Genomic DNA, 23,845 nt, shown 5'->3' with positions numbered 1-23,845 from the left:
AAGATTGTTCTGGTCTCATTTACATTTGTTCTTTAAAAAAGTAAAATACTTTGCTATATTTTACTACTACAGCTATGTTGGCAACACTTATCATAGTAATATATAAATAAATAAGCAGCAAGAGTCATGTTATTCAGGTAATAGTAGCTGATATTAATAACTTTGTTTTACAAAATATATTAGCCTAACTTCTCTTTATTACTTATGTGATATTTGACAAGACATTTAATATCTTTTGATCTTAGTTTCCTCATCTATTAATTAAAAGTAATTGACCTCCAGTTCTAAATATTATCCTATCTTAATTGGCAATGTAATTCATGGAAAAAAAATCAGTGTTTATGTGAGAAAAGAATAAAAGAAGTGCAGTTCACTTTCTTAAACTATATACAATTTTTTTTATCATTCTTGGGAAAACCATATTTGACTACTTGTAATGTGTTTTAGAAAGTCAGAAGATTAAAACTTAAAAATTGTTTAAATTATGGATCACTAATTAGCACCATAAACAAAAATTCTTATTGGATTTAGCTTTCTGAGATATCATTAAGACAACTTCATGTACCTGCATCTTTCCCAGCAGCTTTTCCCCAAAACTAGAACAAATCCAAAATATTCACTTGGTACAATAGATCTGTCTCATGTCACTGTATTTCGGGCTATTGGCCTTCTAAATTCTTCTGTCTATTTGAGCTAGCATATTTGTTACTGTAGAACTATTTACATTTTGGTGTAGAGGATTTTTTATTGTGAAATCTATTGAGTGAAAGTATTTTGGGGAGAAGAAAATTTTATTGCTTTTAAGATAATTTTTCTAAAGGAATTTTAATTTGTCTTATCTATTGAAAAGTGTTCATGGAAGAAATGAATTTCAATTTTGCTATTGATAGCTTTTGGCTTATTTTGATTAGATAATTAGTCATAATTGCATTTTATTCTTGAACTTCTCCAATATTACTTCAGTATACATTTTACATGTAGGCTTTAAAAAATGTTAGAATAGCAAGAAACTGGAAAGTCTTTGGGTAGCTTTTATTTTATTAAAGTTATGTACCTTTTCTGTAGGTATCTTGGATCAGTCTGCTGTCTGGGTTGATGAAATGAATTATTATGATATGCGTACTGACAGGAATAAAGGAATCCCCCCCTTGTCCTTACGTCCTGCTAATCCTCTTGGCATTGAGATTGAAAAGTGAGTAGTAAATACATTCATTTATTTGTTTGTCACTTTTTTTAATGAATGTACTTGATTTGAAGTAAGAGAAACAAACAAAAAAATACCGCCATATACAGTTTGTTATATTGAATTTTTTTCTAGTAAAAGCTAAGTACTATTCATAAAACCTAATGATCTTTTTTTATGTAAACATCCTGATGAATTAAAATTTCAGAAAAAGATAACTGTTAGCTTTTTTATGTTTATGTTTTGAGAACTAATAAGTGACCTGAAAGTTTAATACCCACCGTTTTGGATATAAAAATGTTATACTTTTATTCACTACTTAGGGTTAAGCATTTAGTGAAAAGTTTGTAATACAAGACCATTTTGCTTCTTGCTTATTTGATTTTATAATGGAAATATGGTAAAACCATATGGTCAGATGGGGTCATCTTATCTACTGTTCTCTGTCTCTAAGCAAAGACATATTCTGAAAATTGCTCTCAACCTTTAATTTCCCAAACTATTATAGACAATTCCATTTTTGGAAGACAATTTCTCCTACTTTTATCTTCCATTTCAACATTTAGTAGCTGTTATTGTTACTATATTTATCTTTTTAATTTAAGACCATTTTCTTCAAGGTAGGAACTACATCTAATTTTTATTCTAAAGCCTAAATTTCTTCTCCTCGTTCTAATAAAATGCTATGTATTAGATGAGTGCTTAACTCATACTTGATGCTTCAGTACTTTATTAGATCTGTGTACTCTTCAGTGTGGGTACCACTTCCAGCATACAAATTATAACCCACTCATGACTATTTGGCCATGCCATCCTGTAAATGTCCCATAGAGTGTCTAGCCAATATTTTCAGTACTCCATTATGGTGATCCTTATTTTAAAATGTCCACTACTTCATCATAGATTGAACTGGGAAAGTTATTTTAGTAAAAGATATAAAAATTGAAGTGTAGAGATGTAAGGCATCTCTTCTCCTCTAATCCAACATCCTTATTCCAAATGCAAGATGTTTGTTACTTCACCAAGATCACATAAATGGTAAAATACAAGCAGAAGTCAGGTTTCCTAACTCCCAGCTTTCTCTTCTTTCCTCTATATTTTTGTGCTCCTGAGTGATCTCTTAGGAGTGAATTTGAGAACTTAAAGCTAGAGTCTATAAGAAAGCAATAATCATAATTAGAAATTTAGAAAAATAAGGCCCACGTAAAAGTATGAACATAGTGTTTCATACTATAGGAATACTCAGAAAAGGTTGCTTGATAGTGATTTGGATTACTCATCCTGCACCAGTTGACTTGCTTTTTTCTTTATTCTTTTGCTCTCCCTTTTGCCACTCTTATGTTTGCACTTTTCCTTGCTCTGCCTTCTATTTGTTATCTAAAAAAATATTAAAATCATATATTAGCTCATAATATATTAAAATCTAGGGAAATGTAAACTTACTGAAAAGGAGATTTAATGGGGAATTAGCAAATGCTATCGCTTTTAAACTCTCACAAATGTGAGTAATTGTCATCCCTGGAAGAAAGCCAAAATGTCTTCTCTGAAACTATTTAAAGGAGAAAACTGATGAGGGAATGGAGAAAAAGAGGTCAGAAAATAAGAAAATAAAAGACAGTGAAGACAGGAAGTGAATGTAGAAACTAAAGAAGTCTAATGCTATCTTGCAGAAAACAATTTCTTTTCAATTTCCTACTTTAAAAAATGTTACATCTAAGAAATCTACTCTGGATTTTTATCTTTGCTCAAAAAGAGGAGAATTTTAGTTTAAAGAAATAGAAAATAGTTAAGGCAATAATGGAATATTTACCTATGGTTTTATTTCACTGAGATCACTTATTAAAGTGAAGGTTTTAGGCTTGTTAGAAAGTTGATGGTTTTGTTCAGATATGATTCCCAGACACACCTTTCATTTTATCTTTCAAAGTCCTTGAAGTTTTCTTAGTAAAATATCAGTTGCAATTGCTTTTAACTAGTTGAAAGACTGGAGATAATCTATTTTTTATTTTTCCATACATCATCAGTGAAGGAATAGAGGAGTTTCAATCATATTTGCTTGGTGAAACATTTATTGAAAAGGTTTGGAGAATTATGGTTTTAGCAAAGTGAATGCTTGTAATAAAGTGCTTAATAGGCTTATGATAAGTTACCAGATTAAAGTGGTAGGACTGCCTCTGGAAGGTAGATGAGTCAGTCCCCAATAATTGCAAGGTGAATATTTATGGAAATTTTCTACAGATGACAGTCAAAATGTACAATGTGGTACAATGAGGTGTCACATAATTTTGTGGCCAACCTATCTGAAAAAGAAAAAGAAAGTGAGAGTTGCAGACTACAGTTGTCTTGTTGCCTTTTAGTATGACTCAGAGTTTAATAAATATTTTATTGGTGTACCCAGCATGCATGCTGTCGTCTTTCAACCCACAAGTTTAACAACTGGTATTTATTGGCTGCCTTTCACTGTTAAGTCCTTCATATTCCAAAAGCTTTAACTTCTGTTTTTGCACACATGGTACCTTGATACTTATAAAAATGTTACTAATTGCTCAAAAAAAATAGCTTAACTTTGAACAGAGACTACAATTTGCTTGTAAAAAGTCTATATTTCTGATTTATTATGCTGATTGTCACATACATATGTGTATTCCTTATATTGTAATGGTTACAGTTGTCTTAAGCTAAAAAAAAGAAGACAAAAGATTCAAAATAAAAATTGATAGTTGATTAAAGAGTCTTGAAGATACTGTAGATTTGCCTTACATCAATAATATTTATAGTGGAATTCATCTAATGTTTCTTAGCTAACCTAAGCTTTAGCAACATTGATCATTAGAGATTAAAAATAAAACTGTTGGAGGAATCAAAACATTGATTTTTCTTATGATCTCCCTTACCTTTGTGAAATTATCATCTGGGAGTGCTAATCTCCATTATTACATTTTTTCAAGAACTTAAAGAGCCAGAGTTGTTTTTGTATTTTTTTTTTCCTAAAAAAAAAATGGTATGTTTGTTGTATTGTAGAAATTCAGTTAGACTTCCTGTTCTTCCAACAGGAGGCAAGCAAGAATTTAGAGGAGGAAAGGCAGCTATATAAACATTATTAATATGATATGGGGAAGTCAAATGCTCTGGCTAAAGTTACTTTTTAGAATTTCTACAAGAATTGTGATTTGCAAGATTGGTTGTGCTGTAATCCCCAGATCCTTAAGCCAGTCTGTGTAAGCAATGAAATTAAAATTTTGATTTTACAAAACAGTGAAAAAATTTTTATTAAAGCCTAAGAATGACTTAACATTTTGAAAAATACCTACAGGTGCATACATACATATACATACACACACATACAAAATAAAGTCAAGAGCTGCCCAAGTGTGAGTATTTACTGTGTGTGTTTTATCTTAACATTTACCAGATTCTGAAAACATGTTCTTCGTAGCTCAGATCCAAAGCAAAGCAATATAGTCCAACCTCACTTTATGCGTTGTGGTTAGAATTGTGCTCACAGCGCTGTTTGTTGTTTTGCATGCTGCATGGGCAATTACTACAGATCAGCCTCTGACATAGAAGTAAACACTGACATATTAAGTACATTCCAAATAGTTCTATATTCATTCAGTTAGCACTGATGCTTGGATCTTAGAGAAGCTCAGCATTTTAAAGATTAAGCCTAAGGTTATACTGCCACCTAATGGAATACATATTATTTTATTGGGCAGAGCAGGTTGGAGGGTGTGAAGGTGGCAAACAGAGGAGAAGGGAGGAACAAGTTGAAAGCAAGAAATTGTTTCTTGGATCATTTAAGACATTTTTGTACATATTTAATAGATATGTTTGTGTTAATTTGACATTAACTCAGAATTATAGCAGCAGTACTGGAAAACTAAATCACAGTAAATTATCAAATGCTATAATAACACTGCTTGTGAAATCTATTCATCTATTTTTATTGACCTTTTAAGCCCTTATTTAGAGAGTTCAGAATCAGAAAGCTACATATTGTGCCTCATACTATTTTAAGATTTGTCCCCATGGTTTCCATTATTTTTGGATATGAGTACTCCTTATTAACATCAGGGAGTTCCATAGATCCCATAAAAATAGCAGTTGTGCTCTAGGTAATAGTTGTTTAAGAAAATATATAATGACAGTGGTTGGCATGCATATAACTTCACAGATTCTTTACAGCAATTCTATAGGTCTCTACTGGTCCACAATCTCTAGTTAGAATTCATTGGTTTATCATATACTGTGTCATACTAGGAACATTGCCAAAGTTCTTTTTCTGCCCTCTATTGATTAACATCTTGCAATCATTCTATTATCTTGTGTATCATCAAAGTAAAAAACTCATTTCCCCTAAACTTGCTCTGCATACATAGTTAGAATTTTCTCATTTTTTTGTTTTGTTTTGTTTTGTTTTTTAGGGAGAAGGAAGCAGCTCATTATTTATGGAGTTTCCTAACTATGTTTAGATATTCAGATTACTTCACAAGTGTCCTTGGATGGAATGTGTTATTCTCTTTTCCTGTCATCACATCTATCATCCATTGAAGATTTTTCCTAGATCCAAGTAGATCTCCCTGACTACCTTTCCTCTAAGCCTGTTGCCTCCTCCATTAGGATGTAAATTTCTTGAGGGTAGAAATTGCCTTTGATATTTTATTTATATCTCTAGCACAGTTCTTGGCACATATTATTATGTATATTAAGCATTATTAAGTGTTTTTAATTCATTCTTTTAGTTCCGTAGACTTCCTAGACCTTTACTTATCCTTTCCTTTTTTCTGAATAAAATAAGTTCTCATTGCTAGTGTTAATCTCTTTTCCATGCCCTTGATCCTGTCTCCTCAACTATATGTTCTATCAATCATCTAATCGCTTTTATCCATCTCTATTTGTTCCTTTCCCTTTGCCCAAAGATATGCGTAGTCATTTCTTGACAAAAAGAAAAAGAAGGAAGGAAAGGAAGGAGGGAAGGAAAGACCTAATGTCCTTGTCTTTAATACTTCATTAAACTAACATCTTATTTCTTTCCTGTACTCTGGACCACAGGGAAGGGGAGAAGGCAGGACAAAAGATAGCAAAAGCTATTAGTCTGGTTAACTGAAATATATAATGTATGAAGAAGGGTAGTATGATTTTCTCTGGCCTTGAATGCCAGAGAAAGCGGTATATATTTTATTCTGTAAGTAATTGGAAGCCAATGAATGTTTGTTAAGCTGAGAAATGCAACAGAAATGTATACTAGGTAGATTAAATCATCAGCCCTGTAAAGGATAAAGGTGAAGGGAAAGACTAAAATCAGGGAGACTCCTTTTGAAAACTGATAGAATATAAACTTGAACTAAGAGGATTATGGATACAGAAAGGAAGGGGACAGACCTAATAATGTTACTAAGTACACTGTTATGTTTTTCAGGCTAGAAAACACATCTGAATTCTATTTAAAGTTGCCTTCTGACTTATTGTGTGATTATGGATAACTCACTTAATAACACTTTTATTTCATTGTCTTAAAATAATCTTGATAATTTCTGCCTTTCCTTGTCTAAAAGGAAAAATATGAAGGTAAGGTAACAGAAAAAATTTTGAATTTTTGGTAGAAAAATATTGTAGAATCAACTTACAGTTCAATCTAAAGGACTGAATTATATTTCTGTTGATTACATATAAATGATAATTTGTTGTATATAAATTATTTCAACTCCAAATGAATATCTGACAAACAGTTTTCCCATGCTCCTTCCTTACCTCACTCACCCCCTTTAGAATACTGTTTCCTTCAAGTTGAAAACAAGTGCTTCCTTCAAAATGTGACCTTTCCAATTTCTTCTGGCTGCTAGTGCCTCCTACTTTAAAATTGACCTTGTATTTGTCTTGTGTATGTTTCTGAATATACATGTTTTCTCTCCCAATAGAATATAAGCTCCTTGAAGGCAAGACTAGTTTATTTTTGTCTTTTCATCCCCAGTGCCTAGCATAGTGGCTGGTTTAATAAATGTTTATTTACTTTTAAGAAGTATATGTGTATTTTCTTTAAAGTGAGATATATTACAAAATAAATTATATGGTACACTGAACCTTTGCCATTCCATAATCTTCAAGGACAATTTGTCATGGTAGATAATCAGTTTTTTAAAATAGCAATTTTCTTCTCTTTAGTAATGTTAAGTGAAGAGAGACCCTATTTGTTGAAATATAACGGGTGCCTGAGATTTGATGTAACCCTGCCTGACAGGACTGTCTCTTCAAGGACTAAGAGCAAAGATGGCAAAGCTCTCTGTCCTAGGCCAGGATAGATCCAGTCTGACTGTGATTTATAACAATGAGGTTTATTCAGGAAATAACAGGAAAACTAATTGGGTGAGTGGGTTGTAGGTGAGTCACTATTGCTAAGATGTCTATCTTAAGGGGCCCAACTGACTTTTCAACAAATTCTCTTCTTTCCCAGCGAAATCAGGCTCCTCTAAACTCTTTTCTCTAAAAGATCCCCTACTATCTATCTAAATTCTAACCTAAAACCCACAAAAATTTTCAGAGTCTTTAGAATATAGATGGGTAGCGATGTTAATTGGAGTTAGAAACGATTGGGTTCACCCTGAGGCAACCTTGGTAGTGTAAGAAAACTCTCTTATAAAGATAAATCAGAAAGGGAAACCCTGGGATAGTGTTACTGTAGGGTTAGCCAAGAATGGTGATTAGCTAACTCTCAGAGTATCCCCAACTGACTCTCCCTCCCCCTTCCAACTGTCTTCATTGTCCATCAGTCCTCTCTCCAACATTCCAAACCCTTTCTGTGTAATTTTTCCTTCAGTAGTTCAATCTATTTCTCTCTCAGTTTAGATCTTCTTGTAGAGTTTGCAGCGATAATCCTTTTTGCAGTTTTTAAGTTTTGATCAAAACAGTTCACAGGGATGAGTTAGAGATCCTCTCAGAGGTCAGAGCTGAATCTGGAAGATGCTTTCAGCTCTAGAATCTCCAAATGAATATCGTCTGGCTAGCAGTTAGAATCTCCAGCAACCCCTTCTTTAAGGTTCTACCTGATCCTGCCCCTATGTCAGCTGTGTCATCAAATTACATTTTCCTTTGCTGCAACTTTATCTTTCTTTCCAAAAATCTCCCTCTCACAGTAACCAAGACTTTTCTTTTTAAAAGAAACATGTTTGCTTAAAATCATTCTAAACTTGACCATACAGCTCCTTGACTTCTTTTTTAAAAAGCATAGGTAGCGGGGCAGCTGGGTAGCTCAGTGGATTGAGAGTCAGGCCTAGAGACGGAAGGTCCTAGGTTCAAATCCGGCCTCAGACACTTCCCAGCTGTGTGACCCTGGGCAAGTACTTGACCCCCATTGCCCACCCTTACCACTCTTCCACCTAGGAGCCAATACACAGAAGTTAAGGGTTTTAAAAAAAAAAGCATAGGTAGCATAATTTTAATTTGCTTTGGTTCCTTAGGTCCTAATAATATATATCAGTTATTGTAACATGATGTAATACAGTGATTCCTCCAGTGTCTATTGAAGTAAATAGTGCTATCTCCTTTATATTCAGTGGTTTTTTACTCATATGCTTTTTTAACTATGTCTTGTTATAGGGTTGTTTTTTTGTTGTTTTTTTTTTTGTGTTCTCCCTTACTGCTGACTGTCACGTCTCACTGCTGTCAGTATGACTACCTATAATAGCCCATTTATTTTAACTTGCTATTTCTAATCTGTGATGAGCATGGAAACCAGACAACTTTGTTAGGATTGTGAGGAAAGTAAAAGAAAATATATTCTGAGAGGACACCTGAGGTTTTTTCCTGTGTGAAGGACATGAGCTTTAGTGCATGGACTTGTAAAAAATCGATTTTGGCTCCTCAAAGACTATTTTTATGTATTTGTTTACATCAAAGCTTTAGATTTGTGTTTCATTTAGGTGAGGTTGCTAATTAAAATTTTTATATTTATGAAGTTTTATGATAGTAAGTGGATTTGTAACATTTAGGTTAGGTATGGGATATTTTCTTATTTATATTCTATTCCTTTTAAAACTACATAACATTTTCAAGCAACAGTTATGTTTCATACATTAAATAGAACATAAAATTGATGCAGTCTCTCTCATAACAAGAAATAGAAGTTTCTTAGCTTTTTGCTGAAATATCAGTTGTTATAGATTAAATCTAAACCTGACTTGGCTTTATGTTTGCTACCCTAGCAATAGCCTGTCAATCAATATTAGTTCTAACAAACAGGAATGGCATGCAGATAAATGAAAGGAAAAACAATTTCAAGTGAGATGGATTTTTGTTAATAAATAAAGTATCAGAACCAACATGAATCTAAAGCAAAGTAAATTTTAAAAAAGGAAATTCCCCCTTTCTCTCAGAAATTTGAGTTGATGAACCAACAAATTGAGAAGACAATATATTCCTAAATCATGAAACCTTGATTAAGAAGATCTAGACTCCAATGCTTAGATGATAGTGAAGGAAGATGGAAGGTAGGCCCAAGTTAGTGGTTTTAAACACCATGAAATGATGCCAGTTATCTCTCTTTTTGCTTTCTTAAAGGGTCATCTTTCTATCTACTTGAAATTTTGAAGTATTAGAACTATTTTTGTCATAAAAAGAAATTATAATAAGTCTTTATACTTAGTTAACTATTGATAAAATGCTTTCACTTTATGAAAGATAAGTTTCATGCTACTTTAGCTCTCAGAAATACATGACCTATTCCCCCACAAAAATTTCTCATTTCATGGGCAACATTTTGGTAGTAACTACTTTTTTTTTTTTAAACCCTTACTTTCTATATTGATTTAAGGCAGAAGAACAATAATGGGATTAAGTGATTTGCTCAAGGTCACAAAGCTAGGAAAGTATATGGGGTCAGATTTGTACCCAGGATCACCTGTCTCTAGCCCTAGCTCTCTGTCTACTGAGCTATTTAGCTGATAATAACTATCATAACTATCTTTTAAAATCAAACAAAATAAAAACACATTACATGAAAAAATACATTAATTTAAATCATCAAAGAGGAAGTGTTTTTTCCTGCAAAAAATAAATTCCTATTTTTATTTGTGACTTCAGTGAAGGAAGTTTAGTCCCATCTTCCCCCCTTAGTCTAGCTCACAGATTATGTTGTAAAAGTTTGGTCTTTTTCTGAAACTGAACATTTTTCCCATAAAAAAGTGGGTTCTAAATTGTCCTGATAGTCTCAAGCTGTCTGCTAAAAGTTAATTTAATTCATAATCTAGATGACATACTGTATATTAGCAATGAAACAGTATTAAATAACACCATTATAGTAATGGTAATTATCTCTAATTTCTCTTTTAGCTCTTAAAAAGCACAGCAAACAAAAACAAAAACTGTAAAATAAAGTTTTAAAACACTTTTTGAATACTTTTGCTCCAACACTATCCACTAGTAGGCTTAAAGATTTCTTGATTTTTGACCACTCTTTTTTTTCTTCTTTTTTTTTAAACATTTATTAATATTCATTTTTAACCTGTTTACATGCTTCATACCCCTACTTTCCCCTTCACCCCTCCACTCTCCCCCCACCCATGGCTGACGCACATTTCCACTGGTTGTAACATGTATCCTTGTTTAGGACCTATTTCCATATAGTTGTTAGTTGCATTGGTGTGGTCGTTTCGAGTCTACATCCCCAATCATGTCCTCCTCAACCCATGCATTCAAGCAATTGATTATCTTCTATGTTTCCTCTCCTGCAGATCTTCCTCTAAATGTGGGTAGTGTTTTTTACCATAAATCCCTCAAAGCTGTCTTGTGTCATTGCATTGCTGCTGGTGCAGAAGTCCATTACATTCGATTTTATCATAGTATATCAGTCTCTGTGTACAGTGTTCTTCTGGCTCTGCTCCTCTCACTCTGCATCAGTTCCTGGAGGTCTCTCCAGTTCACCTGGAACTCCTCCAGTTTATTATTCCTTTTAGCACAATAGTATTCCATCACCAGCATATACCACAATTTGTTCAGCCATTCCCCAATTGAAGGGCAAACCCTCCTTTTCCAGTTCTTTGCCACCACAAAAAGCGCAGCTATAAATATTTTCGTACAAATCTGTTTATCTATGATCTCTTTGGGGTACAAACCCAACAATGGTATGGATGGATCAAAGGGCAGGCATTCTTTTATAGCCCTTTGAGCATAATTCCAAATTGCTAGCCAGAATGGTTGGATCATTTCACAACTCCACCAGCCATGCATTAATGTCCCAATTTTGCCACATCCCCTCCAGCATTCATTTCTCTCCCCTTCTTTCATTTTAACCAATCTGCTAGGTGTGAGGTGGTACCTGAGAGTTGTTTTGATTTGCATTTCTCTAATTATTAGAGATTTAGAACACTTTCTCATGTGCTTATTGATACTTTTGATTTCTTTACTTGAGAATTGCCTATTCATGTCTCTTGCCCATTTTTCAATTGGGGAGTGGCTTGATTTTTTTATACAATTGATTTAACTCCTTGTATATTTGAGTAATTAGACCCCTGTCAGAGTTTTTTGTTATAAAGATTTTTTCCCAATTTGTTGTTTCCCTTCTGCTTTGACTACATTGTTTTTGTTTGTACAAAAGCTTTTTAGCTTGATATAATCAAAATCATTTAATTTACATTTTGTAATTTTCTCTAACTCTTGCTTGGTTTTAAAATCTTTCCTTTCCCAGAGATCTGATAGGTATACTATTTTGTGTTCACTTAGCTTATTTATAGTTTCCCTCTTTATATTCAGGTCATTCACCCATTCTGAATTTATCTTGGTGTAGGGTGTGAGGTATTGATCTAAACCTAATCTTTCCCATATTGTTTTCCATATTTCCCAGCAGTTTTTGTCAAATAGTGGATTCATGTCCCAAAAGTTGGGCTCTTTGGGTTTATCATACACTGTCTTGCTGACATCATTAACCCCAAGTCTGTTCCACTGATCCTCCCTTCTATCTCTTAGCCAGTACCATATTGTTTTGATGAGTGCTGCTTTATAGTATAGTTTAATATCTGGTACTGCTAGGCCCCCTTCCTTCACATTTTTTTTTCATTATTTCCCTTGATATTCTTGATCTTTTGTTATTCCAAATGAACTTTGTTATAGTTTTTCCTAATTCAGTAAAGTTTTTTGGTAATTTGATAGGTATGGCGCTAAATAGGTAAATTAATTTGGGTAGAATGTTCATTTTTATTATGTAAGCTCATCCTACCCATGAACAATTAATGGCTTTCCAATTGTTGAGATCCAGTTTTATTTTTTTTGGAAAGTGTTTTGTAGTTGTTTTCGTATAATAGCTGTGTTTGTTTTGGTAGATAGATTCCTAAGTATTTGATATTGTCTAGGGTGATTTTAAATGGTGTTTCTCTTTCTACCTCTTGCTACTCTAATGTGTTGGAAATGTATAGAAATGCTGATGATTTATGTGTATTTATTTTGTATCCTGCAACTTTGCTAAAGTTGTTGATTATTTCTACTAGCTTCTTAGTTGATTCTCTAGGATTTTTTAAGTATACCATCATATCATCTGCAAAGAGTGATAGCTTAGTCTCCTCATTGCCTATTTTGATACCTTCAATTTCTTTTTCTTCTCTAATTGCTATTGCTAGTGTTTCTAGTACTATGTTGAATAATCGAGGTGATAATGGGCATCCTTGTTTCACTCCTGATCTTATTGGGAAGGCTTCTAATTTATCCCCATTGCATATAATGCTTGTTGATGGTTTTAGGTAAATATTGTTTATTATTTTTAGGAAGGGTCCTTCTATTCCTATACTTTTCAATGTTTTCAAAGGAATGGATGCTGTATTTTGTCAAAGGCTTTTTCAGCATCTATTGAGATAATCATGTGATTTTTGTTTGTTAGACTGTTGATATGGTCAATTATTTGCATGGTCTTCCTAATGTTGAACCATCCTTGCATTCCTGGTATAAATCCCACCTGATCATGGTGGATGATCTTCTTAATTACTTGCTGGAGTCTCTTTGCTAATATTCTATTTAAGATTTTTGCATCTATGTTCATTAAGGAGATTGGTCTATAGTTTTCTTTCTCTGTTTTTGGTCTACCTGGCTTTGGGATCAGTACCATATTTGTGTCATAAAAGGAATTTGGAAGGACTCCTTCTTTGCTTATCATATCAAATAATTTGTATAGTATTGGGATTAGTTGCTCTTTGAATGTCTGATAGACTTCACTTGTGAATCCATCAGGTCCTGGTGATTTTTTCTTAGAGTTCTTTGATGGCTTGTTCAATTTCTTTTTCTGAGAAGGGATTATTTAGGTACTCTATTTCTTCTGCTGTTAATCTAGGCAATTTATATTTTTGTAAATATTCATCCATATCTCCTAAATTGTTATATTTGTTGCCATATAATTGGGCGAAATAGTTCTTAATGATTGCCTTAATTTCCCCTTCATTAGAGGTGAGGTCTCCCTTTTCATCTTTAATACTGTCAATTTGGTTTTCTTCTTTCCTTTTTTTTATTAGATTGACCAGTACTTTGTCTATTTTATCTGTTTTTTCAAAATACCAGCTTCTAGTCTTATTTATTAATTCAATAGTTCTTTTACTTTCGATTTTATTAATTTCTCCCTTACTTTTTAGTATTTCTAATTTAGTTTTCATCTGGGGGTTTTTAATTTGCTCACTTTCTAATTTTTTTAGTTGCATACCCAATTCATTAATCTCTGCCCTCCTTAATTTGTTAATATATGCACTCAAGGATATAAATTTCCCCCTGAGTACTGCCTTGGCTGCATCCCACTGAATTTGGTAGGATGTCTCATCATTGTCATTCTCTTCAATGAAATTGTTGATTGTTTCTATGATTTCTTCTTTGACAAATTGGTTTTGGAGAATCATATTGTTTAATTTCCAATTGGTTTTTGATTTGCCTGTTCAGGTGCCCTCACTAATTATTATTTTTATTGCATTATGATCTGAGAAGCTTACATTTATTATTTCTGCTCTTTTGCATTTGTTTGCAATGATTCTATGCCCTATTACATGGCCAATCTTTGTAAATGTACCATGTGCAGCTGAAAAGAAGGTGTATTTCTTTTTGTCCCTATTTATTTTTCTCCACATATCAATTAAATCTAATTTTTCTAGGACTTCATTCACCTCTCTTACCTCTTTCTTATTTATTTTTTTTGGTTTGATTTATCTAGATCTGAAAGAGGAATATTTAGATCTCCCACTATTATGGTTTTACTATCTATTTCCTTCTTGTGCTCTGCCATTTTCTCCTTTATGAATTTGGATGCTATACCACTTGGTGCATATATATTGAGCAGTGTTATTTCCTCATTGTTTATACTGCCTTTAATCAGGATGTAATGACCTTCCCTGTCTTTTTTAATCCTATCTATTTTTACTTTGGCTTTGTCAGAAATCATAATAGCCACTCCTGCCTTCTTTTACTCATTTGATGCCCAAAAGATTTTGCTCATGCCCTTAACCTTAAACTTGTGTCTACCTGCCTCATATGTGTTTCTTGTAGACAACATATGGTAGGATTTTGGTTTCTGATCCACTCTGCTATTTGCTTCCGTTTTATGAGCGAGTTCATCCCGTTCACATTCAGAGTTAAAATTGTTAGTTGTGCATTCACTGACATTTTTGTATCCTCCCCTAGACCCACCCCTTCTTCTTACACTATTTCCTTTTAAACCAGTGGTTTGCTTTGAGCCAGTATCCCTTATCCCCTCCCTTGATTGACTTCCCTTTCTGCCCCCTCCCTTGTTATTCCCCTCTTTTTGTTTTTTAAAGGACCTAATGAATTCCCTCCCCCTTCTTCTCCCCTCCCTTTTTTGACCTCCCCACTCCCCTGCTCCCTTTGGTTTAACCCTTCTGACTTTCTTAGTAGGGTTAGATAGAGTTTTTTATCTGAATGGATAATAAAGCTACTCTTCCCTCTCCGGGTTGATTACACTGAGAGTAAGGTTTGATTATTACCTCTTAATGCTCTCTTCCTCTCCTTCTTATGGTAGTATTTATCCCCTCTCCTTCCCATGCCCTCTTTGTGTGTAATAGAATATCCTATTGTTCTTATTTACTCAGATTTTTCTTGGTGTCCCCTACTCTTCCCCCTCTTTTTCCCCCCATGTCATCTTGGACCATTTAGTATCCTGTCCTCTCCCTATGAATTATTCTTCTGGTTGCTATAATAGTGAATATTATAATAGTGAATAGAGTTCACTACAGAGAATTATACATAGCATTTCTCCACCTAGTAATACAGATAATTAGATCATATTTACGCCCTTAAAGAGTCAAATTTAAAAGATTATGAGTTTTCTTTCTTTTTCCTCTGTTTCTTATTTACCTTTTCGTGTTTCTCTTGATTTTTGTGGTTGGGTATCAGACTTTCCATTTAGTCCTGGTCTCTTTTGTGCAAAAACTTGGAAATCTTCAATTTTGTTGAATGCCCCTACTTTCCCCTGGAAGTATATAGTTTTGATGGGTAGTTGATCCGTGGCTGAAGGCCCAGCTCTCTTGCCTTTCTGAATATTGTATTCCATGCCTTACGGTCTTTTAGCGTGGAGGCTGCCAGAACCTGTGTGATCCTTATTGGTGCTCCTTGATATTTGAATTGTCTCTTTCTGGCTTCTTGTAAGATTTTTTCTTTTACTTGAAAGCTCTTCAATTTTGCTATTATATTCCTAGATGTTGACTTTTCTGGGTCCAGTGTTGAAGGTGATCTATGGATCCTTTCAATGTCTATATTGCCCTCTTGTTGTAGAACTTCAGGTCAATTTTGCTGAATAATTTCTTTGAGTATGGAGTCCAAGTTTCTATTAATTTCTGCCTTTTCTGGAAGACCAATGATTCTCAGATTGTCTCTTCTAGACCGGTTTTCTTGGTCTGTCACTTTCTCATTGAGATATTTCATGTTTCCTTCTATTTTATCAGTCTTTCGACTTTGTTTTATTTGTTCTTGTTGTCTTGAGGGATCATTGGTTTCTAATTGTTCGATTCTAGCCTTTAAGGACTGGTTTTCTGCTATAATCTTTTTGTTTTTGGCTATAATCTTTTGGTTTTCCTTTTCAAACTGGTCATTTCTGGTCTTCTGTTGACTTGCCTCACTTTCCAATTGCGAGATTCTGCCTTTTAAACTGTTATTTTCTTGCCAGATTTCTTCCATCTTCCTCAACATTTCATTTTTGAACTGTTCAATAGCTTGTGACCAGCTTTCATTTTTTGGGGGAGGTTTGGATTTTTGTTTTCCCTCCTCTGTTGTCTGGATTTTCTCTGTGTAGAAGTTGTCGAGTGTTCCAGAGTTTTTCTTGGTAATCTTTTTCTTCTGGGCTTCCTTATTGCTTGCCATTGTTAGACCCGCCCCTTTTCAGCTTTTTCTTCACACTCAGGGTCTGCTTGTGCTTTCTAAGCTTCTGATGGCTCCGGTCTTCTTGTCCTTGGGGTCAGGCCTCCTGGTAGTCCCCGGTCTGCCCCTCTGTACGAGGCTCCTTCAGCGGTCTCGGGGGCTGCTTCCACAGACGCGCTCCCATCTGCCCCTGGGTCCTCACTGGGTGTCCTAGCCTGTGCTAGAAATATTTATTCCTCCTGGTGCACTGCCTTCACTGAGTAGAAGCTGGGGAAAGTCCCTGCTTTAGGGATCTTTATTCCACCCAGATTCCGCCTAGGACAGAGCTTTCACTGAGTAGAAGCTGGGGAAAGTACCTGCATTTAGGGATTTTTATTCCACCTGGATTCCAGCTGGGGCAGAGCCTTCACCCCTGTAGACGCTGGGGAAAGTCCGTGCGTCCCCCCAGCCACCTGGGGTCCCACGTCTGGCAACTCACAGGTACAAGCCCTGGGGCTGCTAGTGATTTAGCAGTTGCCCCAGTCCTGTTTTTACTCTTGTGCGTTGGCCTTGGAGCTGTGCATGGTATGTGGAGGGGGTGGTGGGGCTTCTTCCTCTCATGTTTTAGTGAGAGCTGTTTCACCCCTTTATAACGTGGAAATGCCCCGATTCTGTGTACCTTCAATACTGCACCCTGTTGTGGGGTTCCTTCTTTCGCCTGGATTTGTTTTTATGTCCCCTTGAGGAGTCTTGTATGCATCCGTTAGGAGAGATCGAGCAGCTGCTCCTTACTCTGCCACCATCTTCGAAAAGGGAAATCCCATTTTTGACCACTCTTAAGGAATTTGTAGTTTATACTAAGGCACAATAGAGGACTAACATTAAAAGTATAATGAAAGGGGGGGGGCAGCTGGGTAGCTCAGTGGAGTGAGAGTCAGACCTAGAGACAGGAGGTCCTAGGTTCAAACCCAGCCTCAGCCACTTCCCAGCTGTGTGACCCTGGGCAAGTCACTTGACCCCCATTGCCCACCCTTACCAATCTTCCACCTATGAGACAATACACTGAAGTACAAGGGTTAAAAAAAATTATAAAAAAAAAAAGTATAATGAAAGGGAAGGAAGGAGAACTTAATAGCCACTAAAATGTTTTGGAGGATTACTGTTGGTTCAACTAAAGACCAAAGCCAGTTGGGCAGAATCAAATGTGGCTTGGTTGTCTGGAACAGTTTTTGGATTGGAGTTATTCACTCCCAAAAAATTAGGGCTGAATTGGGAAGGCATACCCATATGAATTTCTGCCTAGGGCTCAGAACAGAAGATGGAAGCTTTGGGGAAGAAAGGTATTCAGGTTTTAGAGAAAGAAAAGCGGAATAAACTTACCTCACCAGTTAATTGACCATACATGATGAACCACAATGCCTGCATGCAGTGTACAGTATTATTCAGTGTAATAAACATGCATTAAATGTTTGTTGTGTTAAAGGGTTTTAGTCCATTATTCATTGCCTCTCTGATCTTCAATATCTTCCTCTTTATTTGTTCCTTTGCCATTATCTGATCTTCTTTATCTTTAAAAATATATATTTAATACTTGTCTTGACCCTGTTGTACCCCCTGAAGCTATAATCATATAATACTTTGTCTTTATTCCTGTTTTTACAGAAAGTCTATCCAATTGTGTCAATTTTCCATCCTCTGTAACGCAATTTTTGTCCCTGCCACGCTACAAAAAAACAGATCTAAGATCACTATTGATACCTTAATTGCTCAACACAATGACTTTTTTTAGCCTATATTCTCCTTGAACTTTCTACAGCACTTGACATTGTTAACCATTCCCTCCTTTTGTATACTTTCTCTTCCCTTTCGCACTTCACTCCTGAGTACTAGACTTGGAGTAAGGAGATCTGGGGTCAAGTCCAGATTTTGCTAGTGACTATTTAAAATTCACTTCTCAGGACCTCAGTTCCCTCATCTGTAAAATGAAGGGTTTGGACTAGAAAGATGCCTTAAAGTAATTTTCAGTACTGATATTCTGTGATCCTTTGACTTTTCCTCCAAAGTCTGTTTTCTCTTTGTAGTCTCTTCATTTGGAATATGAGCTCCTTGAGAGTAGGAACTTTATGGCTTTTCTGATTGTATCTCCAGTGCTTAGCACAATTCTTGATATATAGAGCTTAATTAGTATTTTTCATTCATTCATTCATTCTGTCCCAACTGGTTCATTTTTCTCCTAACCTCCAAATGTAAATATCCCTCAGGTGGAGGTCTCTATTCTTGACATTCATTTTATTTGTTTTGCACTCTTAAAAATCATCGAATCACAAAACCTCAACTTCAGAAGTCATCTAGTCAAACCATATCAGAATAAGAATCTTCTCTACAATATGTGTGATGAGTAGCCATCTGTTAAGCGTTGGCATCCCCCAAGGTTCTGTTCTGGATACTCTTCTTTTTAGGGCCTCTCAATTATGTATGCTGAGCCCTAATCCTTCTGTCTTGAATATCAGGCCCATGTTACCAACTGCTTCTTAGTATCTCCAGCTGGCAGATTCATAGACACTTCAAATTTATCATATCCAAACTAGTACTCATTACATTTTTACCCAAAATTCATCCCTCTTCAAACAACCCCATTTCTCTTGGCTCTATCTTCCTTTCAATTCACAAATTTGAAGTCATTCAAAGTTCTAACTTTTCCTTAGTTCCATTTCCAGTCATTTGTCACAGATCTTCCACTCTACCTCAGTATCTCTCATCTTTGTTCCCTTTCTTTCTTTTCTCAGAGGCTTCTGTCCTTAGCCTTCAGCCCTTATTACCTCTCAACAGGACTAATGTTATAAGTAAAATTCTCTAGAGACTCTATATTAATTTATAATTATTTATGAGAGAGAGAGAGAGAGAGAGAGAGAGAGAGAGAGAGAGAGAGAGAGAGAGAGAGAGAGAGAGAAAGAAAGAATCACATGGTCACCTGGCCACAAGTGGCAGGCCTAGCAAGAATCTCCAGCTCCCTTGTGCCCCCCAAAAAAGTACTTCACTTTCCTAGTCTCCTCTCTTATAAAGCCATCAATGTCACTTCTGTGTCTTTCTGATTGTATGAACTTTACCTCAGTCCAAGTCAAAGCCCAGTCTTCCAAAAGCCAGGAATCATGCAGGACAAGAGCCAGTCTTTTCTGGGAGCCTGAGAGCCACTAGGCCTTTTGCATCTTCCCATAGTGTGCCTATGTCCAATCAAAGGGTGGGGTAATACCAAACAAAATGAGGTTTCAAGTGGAATAAAAGGTAGAATTTATCATTTAATTTACACAATGATTGCAGTAGCCTTTAATGGCAGCATTAACTTTCTTATACTTGAAGAAATTCAGCATTAGATTGACTTAAGTATGAGTTATTTTAGCCACTATAATTCTTGAAAACCATCCACTAATTTTGAGGTACATTACAGGGTTAGTCAATAGAGGAGTAATTACTGATAAAACTCTTTTCTAGAAATATGAAAATACCATATGCAAAAAAAAGAAACGTGTATAGCATTCGTATGTATACTGCATGCTTTTTCTATATACTATCACATTATATATGCTTTAGAATATTTTATGATGTATTTTAACATTCATTGTTATATAAATATAACATTTTGATGTTTCTTTTGCAGAAGCAAATTTCCCCAGAAAGATTTGGAAAAACTGTTCCATGGAATGAGTGGTGATTTTACTAGTGAGAATTTCTCAGCTGCCTGGTATCTGATAGAGAACCACTCAACTACCAGGTTTGTAGATATTCAAATTAACATTGTTAATTTGTGTCATGTGGCTGCTGAGGTTTCCATCTAAGGTGATAGCAATCCATTAAGATTTGTTTAATCTGTTCCTTTGTTCCTTCATCTATAAGATAATACAGATTGAGATGACAGTTTAATAGTGCAGGGATCATTGGCTTTCATTGTTGTTAGTATTATCTCCCACCTATCCAGATTGTGACCCATTTATTCCATAGAAGATAGCTTTTATGTTCTTCTTTGGGTGAAAAAAAAAATGATCACTTAGTAATGGATCTTAATGGGTCATAGGAAAGCAGGGAAACAATTTGTCTGTCAATTGTTCTGTCCTTAAAGCTTTTCTAGCTTTATTATGATGGGCTTTATTGAAACTTTGAATTTACAAACAACCTTTGAGAACTCAAGAATATAACCATACCAATATGAAGCAGTAGAGTCAGACTTTTGTAGGTCTTAGACATGATATCATGCTATGATATCCTAGGAAGTAAATGTTTAAAATGTTGAAATCCATTAATATTTAATAATTTAGATTTTTAAAGTTGAAATAATTTTTTAAATTAAGTTTACTTAATTAATTAATTTAGAATTTTTTTCCCCATGGTTACATGATTCATGTTCTTTCCCTTCCTCCTGCTACCCCGCCTCCCGAAGCCAATGAGCAATTCCACTGGGTTTTACATGTGTCATTGATCAAGATCTATTTTCATTTTATTAAAATTTACACAAGTGATTGTTTAGAGCAGTAATTCCCAAAGTGGGCACTACTGCCCCCTGGGGAGTGCTGCATTGATCCAGGGGGCAGTGATGGCCACAGGTGCTTTTATCTTTCCTATTAATTGCTATTAAAATTAAAAAAAAAATAATTTCCCAGGGGCTAAGTAATATTTTTTTCTGGAAAGGGGGCAGTAGGCCAAAAAAGTTTGGGAACCACTGGTTTAAAGTCTACATCCCCAATCATATCCTCATTGAACCATGTGATCAAGCAGTTTTTTTTTTCTTCTGTGTTTCTATTCCTACAGTTCTTTCTCTGAATGTGGATAGTGTTTTTTTTTCTCATAAGTCCCTCAGAATTGTCCTGGATCATTGCATTGCTACTAGTAGAGAAGTCCATTATATTCAATTGGGCCGCGGTGTATCCATCTCTGTGTATAAGGTTCTTTTGATTCTGCTGCTTTCACTCTGCTTCAGTTCCTGGAGGTCTTTCCAGTTCACACGGAATTCCTCCAGTTCATTATTCCTTTTAGCACAATAGTATTTCATCACCAACAGATACCACAATTTGTTCAGCCATTCCCCAATCGAAGGACATCCCCTTATTTTCCAGTTTTTTGCCACCACAAAGAGCACAACTATAAATATTTTTGTACAAGTCTTTTTCCTTTTTTATCTCTTTGTGGTGATGTGGTATGGCTAAATCAAAGGGCAGGCAGTCTAAAATTTAAATAATTTAAAATTGAGTAATAACTCACTTTCTAGGCCTTTTCTGAAAATAATTTAACATAGACTAATGAGCTTAACATGTCCCAGTCACAAGAGTAATTTGAATTTATATTTTTCTTTTTGATCAGAGAATAAAACAAAAGCTAATTTCTCACCCCTTAAAACCTACTTTGAAATAATAGGAGAGTAGATGACTCTTAATTCAAATACTTAATTATTTGATTGTTTTTTTAAATGTAATCATTTCATTCATAACGTTATGATACCATATCAACGAATTCTTATTCACAAGATGAAATTGTAGTTTTTCAAACAACTAAAATATTTTTTCATTCACATTTATTATAATTATTTTTAAAAGATCATAATCTTTTGTACTATATATTTAAAGGTATGAAAACAAATGTACATTAGCTATATTGCACTTATGATAAAACTAAGCTTAAATAAACTTTTATGCAAAAATGTAGCCTGATGAAAAATTATTATAGGAAGGAAATAATTGCCATATTGTACCTGTGAGCTATTTTTGCTGAAATCATTTTAAATGGTCTCCATTTTATACTTATGTATTTAATTGTACTTGAGGATATATTCAACATTGGATAGTTCAGTTTCTACTTAAAAGATTCGTTTTTCTAGCCTAATTAGAAGGAAAGCCTTGAAATTCCTCATTATCTTCTTTGTAAACTAAGGTTTGAATGCCTTGTCCTCAGTTATTTAACATGTGTGTTAAATGACAGATCCACAAGGTATTAGTACTATTATTATTTTTATTATTAATATTATGATTACCTTTGGTTTTGTTCATTTCTGGTTCATTTAAGAAAGCTGGCTCTAGTAGAATAATGGGCAGAGAGCTGGTGTAGATGAAAATGTATTTACAGTAAAATAATAACAAGTCAATTAAATATGCAGAGGAATTCATCCTTTTAAGGTATTGTAAATGAACAGAGTAGTTGGTTCTCTCCTTTTGAAGAATCTATCAGTTTGAATGTTTTCCAAAATAATTTATAAATAGATTTTAATTGCTATTTTGATTAACATATGGTTGCTGGTATGTGTGTACACATCATCACTCACACATGTATGTTACTCACATGAACACAGACATAGAATCACAGAATTTTGAGAATCAGAGTATCTCTATAGCAATATATCAGACACATAGTCATGCAGCTTCTGCTGGAAGATCTCTAAGGATCTCTAAGGATGGGGAAGACCACACCTCTTGAAAGAATCTATTTCATTTATAGAGAATCTAATTGTTCTTATGTTTTTCCTGACATCAAGCCTAAATTTTCCTCTTTGCTACTTCTACCTATTATTTTTAAGTTTTTTTTTTTTTTTTTGCTGTGGGGTTAAATAGAATGAGTCTAATCATTTCCCCACATAGTTGAACATGAAAGGAAAAGAAGAAAGAAAACCTCTATTAAGAACTTATTTTGTGCACTGGGGATACAAATAGAAGCAAAAAAAAAAAACATTCCTTTCCTCAAGGAGCTTGTATTCTAATAAGGGAAGGTAATAAAAGGGACCTGAAAAATTGGGGTAGAGAGAAGGAAATAAAGATATACACTATGTGGGGGCAAGATTTTGAAATCTGGAAGTTTGTTTGAAGTTTAGAAGTCTACAACAGGGCTGGCAGGCAAATGAAAGATATTTGGGGCCACCTTCACAAAATGGATACTGCAGGTGAAACTCACCATGATAGAAAGGGGCATTCCTTAGAGAGGAATAGGTTGAGAAGGTCTCAGGACTTGTTGAATGTTCCAAAATAAAGGGGTCAATAGGGAAACACAACTATCATGTTCCCCTAAATCTTTTCATCTTTATCCTCATTTCCTTCAGCTAATCATAATATATCAGGCCCTTTGCCATGTTGGGGTTGACCCCCTTCTCTGAAAATTCTCCAACTTAACAATGTTCTTCTTAAACTCCAGAGGAAATATGATGACGATTGTATACAGAGAAACAATTACCTTGAAGTTATGTTCATTGTAGCCTTGGAGTGCATTAACTTTTTCGTCCATTACATCACATAAGCTGTTATACTGAAATTGACCCTAGACCTTTTTCAAGCAAATTCATATCTATTCATACCTCCCCCATCTTGTTCTTATGAAATTGACTTTTTG

General features: G+C 34.7%; 1 protein-coding gene across 1 annotated transcript in view; it reads left to right on the top strand.

Annotated features, from left to right (window-relative positions):
* EXOC2 (exocyst complex component 2) overlaps positions 1-23,845 on the top strand; it is a 217,412-nt gene that overhangs the window by 32,989 nt on the left and 160,578 nt on the right. The window contains exons 4-5 of the mRNA XM_044668235.1: positions 1,066-1,192; positions 20,142-20,255. Coding sequence (XP_044524170.1) covers positions 1,066-1,192; positions 20,142-20,255 — 241 coding nt within the window. The remainder of the gene's footprint in view (positions 1-1,065; positions 1,193-20,141; positions 20,256-23,845) is intronic.

The sequence above is a fragment of the Gracilinanus agilis genome, chromosome 1 (genome assembly GCF_016433145.1).
Source record: "Gracilinanus agilis isolate LMUSP501 chromosome 1, AgileGrace, whole genome shotgun sequence".
NCBI lineage: Eukaryota > Metazoa > Chordata > Mammalia > Didelphimorphia > Didelphidae > Gracilinanus > Gracilinanus agilis.
Note: the sequence above shows the minus strand (reverse complement) of the source record. Positions and strands in the feature narration are given on the sequence as shown.